We start from the raw sequence: 14,449 nt of genomic DNA on the forward strand, positions 1-14,449 counted from the left end.
GGGAGGGATAGCTCAGTGGTTTGCACATTGGCCTGCTAAACCCAGCGTTGTGAGTTCAGTCCTTGAGGGGACCACTTAAGGATCTGAGGCAAAAATCAGTACTTGGTCCTGCTAGTGAAGGCAGGGGGCTGGACTTGATGACCTTTCAGGGTCCCTTCCACTTCTAGGAGATGGGTATATCTCCATGTTATATTATTATTATAATTATCCTCTTTCAAATTCCTCCATCAGGCGTCAGGTAGAAATCCCTCCCAGCGTGCTCCCCTCACCCTCCATCCCTTATCTGAATGTCCCGTGCTCTGTCTTGGCTTGGAATTTCCCAAGCTGTAAACTCTTTGGGAACAGGAAAAGTGTCTTGCTTTCTGTTTGCAAAATTCCAGGTGCATGCGTGACTCAGCATATCATAGTCATGGGTCAAATCCTGCCATTGCTGCTTAGGCAAAACGCCCATGGACTTCAGTAGGCATTGTGCCTAAAGGACTGCAGGATTTTTGCCTAATGAATCAGTTAGATAACATTCACCAGAAGAGCATCCATCAAATCTCTTTGTCTCAAGGCCCCGGTTTCACAGTGTATGTCTTTAATAAAGGTTGCTCTCCTTCTACAGGCCTGGCAAAAGCAGAGGACAAGGCAAAGGCCCATCGAGCCAAGAAACTGGAGGGGACCAGCAGCACGGATGAGCTGAAAAAGAAGCCTCCAGGAGCTGGTGTGAAAAGGGAGGCCGTGGCGCATTTATCCTCAGGTGAGGCGTGAGAATTCCCCGGCCTGCTGAGAACTGGGTCACTTGGTGGTAACCTCCCAAGAGTGAGGGAGGAAAAACAAAGCAACAGGTTGGTTAATGGAGCTCGGATAATGAGAGACCAAAGTCATTTTGCCTGAGTGAGGAATGACTAGAGGTTAAGAAAATGTTTTGACACTCGTCTCGGTGCTTGGAGCACTCAGAAATAGCTTATTTTTGAACCTTCCCATTCACGATAGACTCAGTTCTCAATGTGGACTTCGGGGTCTTAGTGACATTGAGGCCCAGATCTCAGGCCGAGGCTGAGGAGTGCTTGGCAGAGCTCAGGAGAGGGTGGCCGAGAAGATTATGCCGCTGTTTCACCCTCATGATCCTGGGCTGGTCTCCATTGTTCCAGTTCCCCACGACAATTTAGAGCAGCCAATAGGCTGCTCTGAGTTACCTCAGTTGCACGTGGCCCTAAGGGGCCATTTTAGCAGCAGGCCATTCAACAGTGGGGTGAGGTGTCCTTGCCACAACCCCTTTTTCTTGGCATTTTCCCCTGCACCACCCACAGGGAGGGATAGGGACCACCACACAGCTCCCAGTGATGCTGCTGCATAGGAGAGCCCAGTGGCCAGTGCAGGGAAAGCATCACAAAACTTCCCCAAGGCAGCCTCGAATCTGCCCTGTGGTTTCAAGTAATGACACTATACGCAATGGAAAATGACATAGACCCAAATCTTGCCCCTCATGCATGAAGTCCCTAGCCAAACTCCCACTGACTTCAGTGGGACCAGCGTCTGGACTATCGGCTGCGCTTTGTGCACAGTTCTTCCACTACGGACTGAATGAACATACCGACCATTTTCTATCTGGAGCCTGCGTTTCGGAGTTCTTCCTCGGGCGGCACTTGCTTTCGCTGGCAGTCTTGACAGCGAGAGGCATGCAGGAGGTGCAGAATAAACACAGCTGCAGTGCTTTTCACTGATTGCACATGCAAATAAGTGGCTCTCTCAGCTCATCACAATGCGGAGACATTCAAATAAACAAGCTCAGTGGGCCACATGCTGACCATACTTCCCCGGTGTAAAAGCAGAGTCACCCTATCTGAGTCAACGGAGAGACCTCCAGGTTTACATCCGTCTGCGATCAGAATCTGGTCTCCTGTGGGGTTTTTTAAAATCTCATATCACACATTTAAATAAACACGTCAGAGACTTGGCATGCAGACAGTAGCTGCCTGTGTTTGTGCAGGTGGCAGAGATACCAGTTACAGAGCTTACGCGCACACAGTCGGTTTGGAAGCCTGACGTTGACGTTTATGTTTCATTCCTTCGCTGAGTTTCTCTTAGGGGAGATGAGTTGTTAGGGGGAAGGAAGGATCACTGTCAGCCACTCTTGGGACCATCTGTCTAGTGGTCCCAGCTTTCCTCTAATGGCCTGCTAAACGCTATTATACCGTTCACCCACTAGGTGGCATTGTGTGTAAAATACCTTCTTTAAATGAACCTGAGCCCTACCTGTCAGAGCATTAAAGGATCTTAAACACACCAGGTGTGATCATCATAAGCAAACTCTGTAGCCAGTCCGTATCTGGTACAGGGACATGATATGGTATCAGGAGTAAACTAAGATCAGAGACAGAAGGAACAAAGCAACAAAGGTTGCAAGATCTTATCAACATGCCACTCTTCAGTGCCTCCCAGAGAACTTCAGCCTTGATAAGCCTTCCCAGCGGACAGACTGGAAGCAGCGTTTTGCAAGATTTCGAACTGCAAACAAACTCCGCAAAGAAACTGGAGTTACACAGGTATCTTCTTTAATTTATGCTATGGGGAAGCAGACAGAGCATATTTTTAAACCCTTTGACTCTACTGAAGACCGTCACAAAGATGTCTGTGAAAGGGTTCTGCCTATATTTGATGCAGACTTTGTACCTCATTGACATGTGTTCACCAGAAAATTCAAGAACCAATGGGAAATGTTGAATTTTTATAAGAGCTCTGCATACATTGGCTGAAAACTGTGATTTTTGAGCATGCAAAACTTGAGAATATCAAAGAGAGACTGGTTATTAAGTTAACAGATAAAAACCTTTCACAGCAGCTACAGTTGAAGAGAGATTGAAACTTAGCTACAGCTGTTCAGATAGTAAAGCAGTCAGTATTAGTGAAACAACAGAACAAAAGGCAGGAGCAGCCCAAAAACCCTGAAACTAGCTTAGAAGCTATGAACAGACACTTGAGAGTTAAAAGTCATTATCATACAACTCCTGAAGGAAGGTGAGAGAACTCCCAGGCTAAGAGGGACAAATTCCAGCCTACATGCACAAGGTGTGGGAAAAGTGATATCCCAGGAGATGATGCATGGCCAGCCAGAGACGCACGGTGTAATACATGCACGAAATATGGACATTTTGTGGCTGTTTGCTGCACTGAAGCAGTCAGGGAGTTGACTCAAATTACAGACAATCAAGAGGCATTGTTTCTGGGATCTATCACTTGTGAGGACACGGAGCCTGCCCGGAAAGTGAATATTCACGACAGAACTATTGACTTTAAAACTGACTCAGGAGCTGATGTCACAGTCATCTCAGAAAGGACTTTCAATCACCTTCAGCCTGTCCCAGGCCAGAGCTGAAGTCACCTGACTCAGCTCTGAGTAGCCCTCCAGGGATTCTGAGCTGCATGGGCCAGTTCCTCACAGAAATAATTTACGAAGACAAAAGCTTTGCATTCAGAGTGTGTGTGATCGAAGACCAACAACCTTCTCAGCCGAAAGGTGGCGGCCATGATGGGCCTAGTAAGAAAGGTGGAAGTCGGAACTCTAGAGAGGAGTTGTTGATACTGAACTTTTGAAAGGAGATCCAGTTCAAATCAACATAAGAGACAATGCTGAGCCATACAGTGTACAGACACCACTTCCTGAGAGATCGAGGAAGAGATGAGCTGCAGATTTATGCAGATTCAGAGGACATAAATAGCTGGTGCTTGTGGACTGTTTCCAGATATACTGAAATAACGTACTTGAAAGACGTAACGGGTTGCAGTGTTATTGAGAAACTGAAGTACCACTTTTGTTCACTTCAGTATTCCAGAATAACTAGTGACGGACAGTGGACCACAGTTCACTGCAGCAAAATTTAAGTAATTCCAAACAACAGATGATTTTGACGCTATTACTAGGAGCTCACATTACCCACAAGCAAATGGAGAGGTGAGAGAGCTGTACAGATAGCCAGGAAAATCCCACAGCAGGAAGATCCATTCTTGCTCTTCTGAGTTACAGATCGACACCAGTAGCGGCTACTAGATATAGTCCAGCACAACTCCTGACAGAAGGAGGGGGGAGGGATAGGTCAGTGGTTTGAGCATTGGCCTGCTAAACCCAGGGTTGAGAGTTCAATCCTTGAGGGGGCCATCTAGGGCAAAATCAGTACTTGGTCCTGCTAGTGAAGGCAGAGGGCTGGACTTGATGACCTTTCAAGGTCCCTTCCAGTTCTAGGAGATAGGATATCTCCATAATCAAATCAAAGAAAGACATCACAAAAGTTCTCTTCCAACTTTGGAAAAAACCCTATTTCCAAAGTGGCCAGACATGAAGAGAGTAGCCAAATCAGGTAAAAAATCTAAAAGAGCTTATGAACACTTCTACAGCAGATACCACTCTGAGAATGGCCACCTCTAGAACCGGGTGACCATGTTCATGTCAAATTGGATGTAGAAAAAGGATGGGCAACACCAGCTATCTCAAAGAAAAACTCGATCATATGTGATCAAGACCGACAGTGAAGAGTTCAACAGAAACGGTTGATGTCTCCGGTTTGCTCCTCAGAAAGAACAGCACAGAGCAACACTACAGATGACAGATGCAGAAGAAGAAGAAGAATCCAGGATTCCAAACCCACCACAGCCAGTCATTGCAACTAATGGACAGCCAGATGAACAAGTTGTTACATTTTTGGGTCATGTAATTAGAAAACCAGGATGATTCAGCAACATGCAACAGATTGATCTGTATTGAACTACAAAGGTAGCAGATAATGTCACTATGGGAAATGGTAGGCGTGTAGAACTTAAAGGGGAGATGTAATGGAATGCTACACTGCATTGTACTGTTCAGCCCCTGGGTAGCGCTGTGTATAAACTACCGATTTAACCAAGTCTGAGCCATACCAGGCAGAGCGTTAAAAGGATCTGATGATGATCACACCTGGTGTGTATAAGGAAGCTCTGTTGCCAGTCCATATCTGGGGGACATGATTCTGGTCTCCCCCTGTTCATCTCAACTTAACCTGAAATGAGTCAGTCAGCTCTTAAACTCCAGGGCTTGCAGTCTTCCTTTGTCTCCCTCTCAGTTTCTTAGAGGCATCCCGGTATGGGGCTGTTACCCCTCGGCTATCCCAGTCCGTTCGGCATCCCCATCTTCCTCTGTTCTGCTTCCTTTAGAGCTGGGCTTGTTTTCCTTCTCGGTCCCAGCTGAGGGACCTCCACGATCGGCAAGTCTGCAGCTGTGCTCAGCCTGGTCTCCTCTCCCTTCTGCCTATGCTCATTATGGGGTTTGTAAACCCCATTGCCATCACATGGGCTAGCAGCCTGACTCCATGCATGAAACAGGGACGTCCTGGTGCATGAATTACCAAAGTGCAGAAACTTCCCTACAAGATCAGCTATTGGAAATATATGTTTTTCCCCATTGCGCACAAAAATGGGCATGCAAATCAAATGACTCTGTGCAAATGGCTCCGTTTGCCCAAGCCGTTGCAATAATTTTACGTGCAAATTAGGCACCCAACTGCATTTTTGCACCTGTAATTTTGGAAATGTGGTCTGCAATTTGGGGGCTTTTCTATGAATGATCTGTTGCATTTGACAACTTCAGCAGCTTCCAACCTTTCGAACCTTGATGTTTCTCTTATTCATGAATCCTGGAAAGGGCTTTACTCTGGAAAAAGTGTTGTCCCTCTAGCACCAAACTTTTTACTTGTTTTGCCTTTCTTTCCCCCTCTAGCAAACCCAGAGGATCAATGGCAGCGGGAAATCAATGAGAAAGGAGAAGTTGCCTGTCCTACGTGCGGCGTTATAACCAGGAAAACCATTGTTGGGCTCAAAAAGCACATGGACGTCTGTCAAAAAGTAGGTGCTTGCAATGGTCAAGTTGAGCTAATTTATTCTGGTGGGGCAGAAATTGCACACCCTAAATGAAATTATTAATAATAAATACCTACCTCTTATGTAGCACTCTTCATCAGCAGACCTCAGAGCGCATCACAATTTTTAATGGATTTGTCCTTTCAATACCCCTGTGAGATAAGGTGATGCTATTGTCCCCATTGTTCAGATGGGGAACAGAGGCACAGAGAAGCTCAGGGACTTGCCCATGGTCACACACAAAGTCTGTGGCAGTGCAGGGAATTGAACCTGGGGCTCTCAAGTCTTAGGCAGGTGCCCTAACCACTGGGCCATCCTTGCTTCTGTTTATTAATTAATAAGTAATTAATCTTCTCTAAGGCTACGTCCTCACTACGGGGGGGGGGGGGCGGGGTCGATTTAAGATACGCAAATTCAGCTACGCAAATAACTGAATTTGACGTATCCGAGCCGACTTACGCCACTCTGAGGATGGCGGCAAATCGACCTCCGCGGCTCCCCTGTCGACGGCGCTTACTCCTACCTGCGCTGGTGGAGTACAAGCGTCGATTCAGGGATCAATTGTCATGTCCCGACAAGATGCGATAATTCGATCCCCGAGAGATCGATTTCTACCCGCCGATTCAGGCGGGTAGTGTAGACGTAGCCTAACTGATATTGGTGCTCGCTAAACCTCAAGCTGTGGGACACCTACTGGTTGTCTCCAGTGAACTGACTAGGCACTTTAGGCTGGCTTCTCCGCCTTCATTTCCAGCTGCTAAATTAATAGATTTTTAAGGCCAGACATGCCCATGGAGATCATCTAATCTGACCTCCTGCGTAACACAAGGAGTTTCACCATGGGACATTCGTGCATGGAGCCCAATAACTTGTGGTTGTGGTCGCGCACATCTCTCAGAAAAACACCCTGTCTGGATTTAAATTGTATTTAAAATAAGGCAAACACACACTCAGTTCCTCTGTACTATGACTTTTCCACGTGGGATATTGTGGCCACAGGAGACCTTAGGTATTGTCAAGGGGTGGAGGTGGTTCCCTGGATAATGAACGCAAGTGGAGGTGTGGATGAGAGCATCTCTGTATTGAAATGTGGCCCCTTAATCTTCAGTCTCTGAAAAACCAACGTTTAAAACATAAGCTGGGTGCCCGCTTTTCAAACTGTTTAGGCATGCGACTGCACCCGCAGCGTTTGTGCCTAATTTGTGTGTGCAGGTACTGCCCTTGAGTGCACACGTTGGATAATTGCAGCGGTTTTTCCAGGCAAATCCCCAGTTTGGACACACAGTTGCAGTAATTACACACATAAAGGTGCCCCAAAAGTTTTTAAGAAACTGGTCCAGTACACTTTTGCATAAGCTGTTTTCTGATTGTCTGGACACAGCCCTCAGTTACAGCTATGTAACACCCCCGCTGCATGCATATGCATTGATATGGAGGCCAGACTTTGGGGCAACTAGGTGTGTTTAGTAAGTCTGTCAAAGTGGCTGTTGGTCAGTAACGGTACCGTGAAAAACTGACTCTCCTCTGCGTCAGCATCCATCAGACAAACCGATTCCATCTTCATCAGGCTCCTGGTGGGTTAGAAATAAATCCCTTCTAAGAGAAAGATGACTTAGGATTAATTCCGACCACTGGCTCCGTTGAAGTCATTTGCAAAACTCTCAGTGGCGTCCGGATTTCATCCATTCTCTGTTACATTTACAGTGTGCTTTGTGAAGGTCTCCCTAGACCAGTGGGTAACATAAAGGGCCATGACACCGGCCAGCCTGCTTGAGGTGTGCATCCATGTGAGGGCAGTAAAACTTGCCTTTCCGCGTGTAAACAGGCGTGTGGCTGTGCAGATCAGGTAGCTGGGTCCCTCGCTGCCTGCTGGGCCGTTCAGAGGGGCACCGTCCTGTGGTGCTCGCTGCTAGCCCATAGCTGGCGCTCCCATCACTTCTGGCAGAATTTAATCTGTCGATTTGGGCGTGAGTTAGCCATGGTTTATGATTTGCAGCGGTGTTGGAGCCATGTGGGTCCCAGGATATTTTAGAGACGAGGGGGAGGGGTTGGGCAATATCTTTTATTGGACTAACTTCTGTTGCTGGAAGTTTTGACCTTACATAGGGCTCTTCTTCGTGGTTTCCGATGTCGGAAAATCTCCCGCGATGGAATTATAGACCCAGATCCTCCGCTGTGGCGGAGGAGTTCAGCTCAGGGTGGGAGTGCGAAAGCAGCTTTCTGCTCTCCCGATCCTAACCAGCTGTGGGCCCACCTGGTCCCCAGTGTAGATTGGGCCTGCTCTGACTTGAATCAATTTCCAGTAGCCACAAGGGCCTGATATGGCAGCCAGAGATCTCCTGGGCACTATGCCAGTAGCCAGGAAGGGAGGGGGTTTAGGAGCTGGTGTTTTGCTACTGGGTAATCCCCTTACACTTTATACAGTTAGATGGCTAGCTGTTTGAACGACTGGAACAATGACATGCATTGACTTTTCATTTTGGTGGCTATCTAGACTTACTGTCTCTTGGTTCACGGTGGTGCGTATTTGCCTCTGGGGTCGATAAATCTTGATATTCACCTCAGTGGAAGTCCATATGTACTTAATTGCTTTGTAAATTCTGCTTGTCCATCAGCAGGTTAGCAGTTGCAATGCAGAGTAGCTCATGTTCATTGCATTTTTTAACAAGCCACGTGTAATGCAGAGTCAGGGGTCGTATGGCAGAGTAATCGTCTCATGAAACTATTCTGCTGATGAAATCTCGGTGACATTTTCAAATAGTTCTTCAGTTTTGGACAGTCCAGTAGCAGAGGGGAGTATATCACATTCCAGGACTCATCCTGATTACAGATGTCTGCAGAGGGCAGTCTCTACGAGACCAGTAGAGCTACGTTTTGTATCCCTCTAATGAGCTGAACTGAGACCCCAGGTCCAAGTGCACCCAAGTCTGGGGGGTTGAAAATCCAGGCCTGAAATCAAACTTCTCCAAAGTTTGGGGCATGAGGATTAGAAATCCACCTTTGGTGCATTGGAGAGAGAGGATAAAGCTGCCGGCTCAGACTAGGTCCCAGGGCTGGGGTTCTGATCTAAGGTTCTGGTTCAGGGCCAGCATTATTCAGTAGCTTTCAAACTGTCATCTTGCGGGGCCTACATCAAGTGTTCCCTGTTGGGTTGAGGCAGAATGCGCTCATTGGGAAATCAAAAATGAAATGGCCGGCACGGTAACTCTCCCTTAATCTGTTCAGCTGCAGGATGCTTTGAAATGTCAACACTGCAAAAAGCAGTTCAAGTCCAAAGCCGGGCTCAACTATCACACCATGGCCGAGCATGTCAACAAGGTAAGGCTTCCCGGAGCACGCACTGATCTCCACTTTTCATCCTCTCTCTCTCTCCGGGAGATGCAGGTGAAGAAGGTGAATAAAGAAACAATTCTTCTTCTTTTTTTTAAATGGTGAATTTGGTGCTTATGGAAACAAAGGACTGGAAGCACTGGCTTTCCACCATCCCACACACAGCTCCCGACGTGTACCTCAATCCAGATCTGCAACATGCCCCGATTTCCCTGTACTGCGCACTGTCAGGCCTTAACACACAGCGTATATCCACATATACAGCATGGACACCCACTGGACTCCGCGCGTCGTAGCATGTCCAGAAAAGACTAAAACTGCAAAATTGTGGAGCCAAATTTTCAAAGTGCCTAAACTCTGCCTCCAAAATTGGGCTTGCAAAACCCTGGGAAATGGGTAGTTACTTACAGGAATCACATAATTGGGCAACAGAGGGTCCTGTGGCACCTTTAAGACTAACAGAAGTATTGGGAGCATAAGCTTTCGTGGGTGAGAACCTCACTTCTTCAGATGCAAGAAGTGAGGTTCTTACCCACGAAAGCTTATGCTCCCAATACTTCTGTTAGTCTTAAAGGTGCCACAGGACCCTCTGTTGCTTTTTACAGATTCAGACTAACACGGCTACCCCTCTGATAATTGGGCATTTAACCTCCCACAGGGCATGCAACGAAGTCTACCTCGGACATGCAAATGTGGGGTTTGCACAAGAACTTCTCTGTGCACACAAAAGCTGGCAGGCACAAACTTTTTGAGGCCGCTCTTAAAAATCTGGTCCTGTATGTTTCTGGGAGACCAGGGCAAGGCATAGCTGTATTTTCTGTATGTCCTGAATTTACCAATTCCATATTGCGTTTTTGTTGTGAATCCGTCTCCTGTGGTCTATAGTAAAAGCAGATTTTTTCACTTATGAGTTGCATATGTATTTTCAAATTAGCCGTTTGCATGCAAACACATGCTAATTGTATGGGCAAATTAAGCAAGCGGTTTCAAGGGCATTGAAACTATGGAAAATCCAGCCCATGAATTTTAACCCAAGACTCTCCTCTAAGAGTTCAGAGAGAGTAATTCCTTGTGAGGGCGAAGTCTGAGACAGCACTCAGGGCACAGAGGACACGAGTGAATGGCTGACTCTGTCGCTTCTGTTACTTCCTTGTTTCCAGCCTGGTCCTGTGGAAACCGCTGGAGTTGGTGAACAGGAAGAGCGGGAAAGGCTGAGGAAAGTGCTAAAGCAGATGGGGAAACTGAAATGCCCCAACGAGGTATAAGAACAATTCCTATTTATCGTTCTGCAAAAGGATGAAAGGAATAAAGAGTCCAGATACCGAGGCGGCCAGAGACGTCTCTGTGACTGTGGGCGTTTTAAAATCAATTCGCCGCAGCTCAGTTCTCCCTGGGGCGGGGGGTGCCCTCTGTGTCAGTTCCTGGCAGGAATGATCACGGAAACAGGGAGGTTGAGGAATATTCACAGAAGGGGAATTCCCAACTGGTAAACTCAAGTATCTGCCCCGAATCCCCTCCAATCAGGGAACAGAAACATAACACATATGGGCCAGCATGTCCAATCGTATCTGACCCATCCAGTGGGAATTTTGAATACTTGCGACCAATGAACTGCTCACAAGCAAGCTCCGGGGCAAGAATTATTCACTGAAGAACTTCAGTGAATAGCTGCAATTACATGTACGGTGAACTATTTGCAGATACGTTGGGAACAGGTAAAGGGGCAAAATAACTGGCTGTGAAGGGTTTGCCAGGTTGGTCCCACATGCAGCAGTTCTTTCTGCCCCAAGATGTACACTTTTCAGCCTGTCTGTCATACGTGTTTCTGAGAATCCTCGCACCTGGGTGCTGAAGTGCTGCAAGGGGGCACAAGTCAAGCCCAGACTGGTCTCCTCCCTCTATTTCTCCGTGTCTGAGGCTAAATGTAATTTTTTTAGGCTATTTTGGAATGAACGTGTCCATTGGGCAGGCCGGGGTCAGGTGCCTTTTCATTTACTTGTGCGTGCTCTAAACAAGCGGAGAGCTCGGGTTGCTCTGAACCCAAGTCTCAGAATTGTGCCTTTGACGGGTTTGGTGGATGGTACAAAATTGTATGGGAGGTGGAGCGCGCCAGCTGGCAGAGCTGAAATCTTAGGGAAGTAAACTAGGACAGATTCCCCAGAAAGTGAAGAACGTCTGCTCCATTCCCAGGGCAACAAGCAGAATGGGTTTGGGGCACAACGCAAAATGAAGGCCGTGATAAGACACCTCCCAGACTAGTTGGAGAGAGGTTGCCGGGATGGTGCAGCTGCCCTGTGGTTCGCAGCTTCCACAGGAGTTAAATGGGGAAGTCTAGGGGCCATGCCGTGGAGGTGCAGAACAGCATGGTAGATGGTAGTGATGTGTTCCTCCTTGAAATGTTGGAGTGATGGTGCTATGATCCTTTCCGCCTGTTTGCATGTATGTACAGTGAATGCACCATCTAACCCTCTCTTGTTCCCATCTCCATAGGGTTGCACAGCCAACTTTTCCAGTCTGATGGGGTACCAGTACCACCAGAAACGGTGTGGGAAGCAGCCCTCCGAAGTGGAGAAGCCCATATTCACCTGCCCACATTGCAGGAAGAAGTATAAATCCAAGGCGGGACATGACTACCACGTGCGGTCGGAGCACACTTCTTCGGTGAGATTCAAGAGCAAGGCTGATTGTTAAAGCTTGCGTCTCTGTTCACTTAAGCAGATAGTGCGGTAGGTGCAGCAAACCCCCAAAGCCCATGTTATGTTCATAGGGCAGCCGGAAACTCTCATTACAATGGGGCCAAACTGTCCCTGACTTCTTTAAACACTATCTTGGAGTTTTGAGACAGATGAGAAAAGTTCCGGAGTGGAACAACGAGGGTCAAATGAAGCTTCAATTCTCTGCTGTTGTGTACACACGTCTCACTGCCCATTTAAATGTTCAGCCGGGCATGTAATTTGAACGTGAAACTATCCTCTGATAGGGCATGAACCCGCCCCATCACAAACCCGAAGAGAGTCCCCAGTGGAGGCTGTTCTTGTGAGTGACTGCTGGTCAGTGTGAGTAAGGCTGGTAGAACTGACTTCGGAGGGTCTATCTATACTGGAGCTGGAGGTGTAACTTCCATCTTAACTCCACATAGACATGCTATCGGTGAGCAAGCTAGTGTGCTAACAGTAGAAGTGTAGCGGCGGCGCGGGCTAGCTAGGGCCCCGGGCGGGATTGTACTCACCCAGCCTATCCCACCGCCTGCACCAATGTGTCTACATGGCAATTTTTAGCGCACTGGCTTGATGAGATCCACGTGAGCTAGAAATTACACCTCCAGCTCCAGTGTAGGCGTACCCTTAGTCAGTGTTTCATACATTTTGTTGAACTCTACTGATGGGACAGTCACTCACTGCTGTAACTTGCTCAGACTGAGACATTAATATACGTGGGAACACGGCTAGGGTTAAAAGACCATCTCGCTAAAGACGTTAGACTTCTAGCTCGGTTAAGAAGGAAGCGTCACTCCAGTTGGAGGGCCAGATTTGCAGCCTCCAGCCTCTAACTTGGCATGTTTGCGGAGAAGGCCTGGGAAAGGGCCCTTAGCGTTTTGCAAGCCCAAAACTTACCCGTGTGTGACGGTTCATTTGCAACATGCAGTGCAGTCAGCGGTGTGTGCCAAAGCTGGCGTACAAACACGCAGGCCCTGAAAGCTTCCAAAGGCAAGATCTGAACTTCCCTGCACCAGTGATAAGAAGGCTTTCCTCTCACAGCTGTTAGCCATTCTCTTTCCTAATCCTTTCCATATTTCAGCCTCCCGAGGAGCCAAAGGTGAAGCCAGAGGCCAGCCCAGTAGAAGATTTTGAAAGGACTCCTAGTGGTAGAATCCGGCGCACATCAGCCCAAGTAGCGGTCTTCCACCTGCAGGAGATAGCTGAGGACGAACTGGCCAAAGACTGGACCAAACGAAGGATGAAGGACGACCTGGTACCTGAAACTAAGCGAGTAAGAACTCCTGATTTTTCCTGCCATTACGCTAGGTGGGAGTGGAGACACGGGGGTGCCACACACCTCTACATGCCAGGGAACCGGTCTGACAGCTGGAGTGGATCATTTCTCCCTTATTTAATAAAATAATAGTGCTGGTGTGTGGGCATCTGGATGCACACAGGTGCACACTCGCTGACCCTCGTCTCACCCTCACCAGCTTCAATCCAAGGCAGGATGCGCCTCCACGCTTGGCTGAGAGGGAGTGGGTCTGGAGGGAGCTGGCGGGAGAGAGTGGGACTGGAGGGAGCTTGGCTGAGAGGGTGTGGGACTGGAGGGAGCTGGCGATTCAGGTTGTGTCTACACAGCACATGAAGCCCGGGCTCTGACTCAGATTTGAGCCCAAGCTCCTCTTCCATCCACACACACGTCAGTCTGACTCGGATCAACAAGTACTCAGGACCCAGGTGCTAGGACTCTGCCAGGGCGGTGGGTCAGAGCCCAAGTCCTGCTGTGACTCGGGTCCAAGCCCTGTCATTTTGCAGTGTGGAAACAGGTCAAGCCACAGACCCCAGTCAGATGGTCTACGTAGTGCAATACGGACGTGTTGGCGCGGCAGCGAGACCCAGGTCCAGCAATTGCTAGCCCAGGTTTACAATGCGGCGCGGATGCTCAAGCACGGCTTGGAAGCACCAAGTCCACAAGCCTGGCTCTTACAGGGTGTGTCTACATTGCAGTAAAAGACCCACAACGCTGAGTCTCACCGTGAGGCTTGGGCTGCAGGGCTAAAAATAGCAGTGTAGATTTCCTGCTCGGGCTGGAGTTGGTCTAGAACAGGGGTGGGCAAACTTTTTGGCCCGAGGGCCACATTGGGGTTGCAAAACTGTATGGAGGGCCGTAACAGCCCCCTCCCACTTCCCGCCCCCTGACTGCCCCTCTCAGAACCTCCGACCCATCCAACCCCCCCTGCTCCTTGTCCCCTGACCGCCCCCTCCTGGGACCCCCGCCCCTAACTGCCCCCCGGGACCCCACCCCCTATCCAACCCCCCTGCTCCCAGTCACCCGACCCCTATCCACACCCCCGCCCCCTGACAGGCCCCCTGAGATCCCACCCCCTATCCAACTCCCCTGCTCCCAGTCACCCGACCCCTATCCACACCCCTGCCCCCTGACAGGCCCCCTGGGACCCCACGCCTATCCAACCCCCCCGTTCCCCATCCCTTGATTGCCCCCCCCCGCAGAACCTCTGTCCCATCCAACCGCCCCTGCTCCCTGT

The 14,449-nt window shown here is 48.8% G+C and overlaps 1 protein-coding gene across 5 annotated transcripts in view; it reads left to right on the forward strand.

The window, feature by feature from the left end:
• Positions 1-14,449, forward strand: part of ZNF512B (zinc finger protein 512B) — an 81,007-nt gene that overhangs the window by 29,430 nt on the left and 37,128 nt on the right. For 3 of the 5 annotated variants that reach the window (XM_042858481.2, XM_042858480.2, XM_065566196.1), the window contains exons 8-13: positions 608-742; positions 5,732-5,856; positions 9,097-9,189; positions 10,362-10,460; positions 11,692-11,862; positions 13,000-13,191. In XM_042858481.2, the coding sequence (XP_042714415.2) occupies positions 608-742; positions 5,732-5,856; positions 9,097-9,189; positions 10,362-10,460; positions 11,692-11,862; positions 13,000-13,191 (815 nt within the window). The remainder of the gene's footprint in view (positions 1-607; positions 743-5,731; positions 5,857-9,096; positions 9,190-10,361; positions 10,461-11,691; positions 11,863-12,999; positions 13,192-14,449) is intronic. The other 2 variants (XM_042858482.2, XM_042858483.2) reach the window with 1 other exon arrangement.

This window comes from Chrysemys picta, chromosome 13 (assembly GCF_011386835.1).
Source record: "Chrysemys picta bellii isolate R12L10 chromosome 13, ASM1138683v2, whole genome shotgun sequence".
NCBI lineage: Eukaryota > Metazoa > Chordata > Testudines > Emydidae > Chrysemys > Chrysemys picta.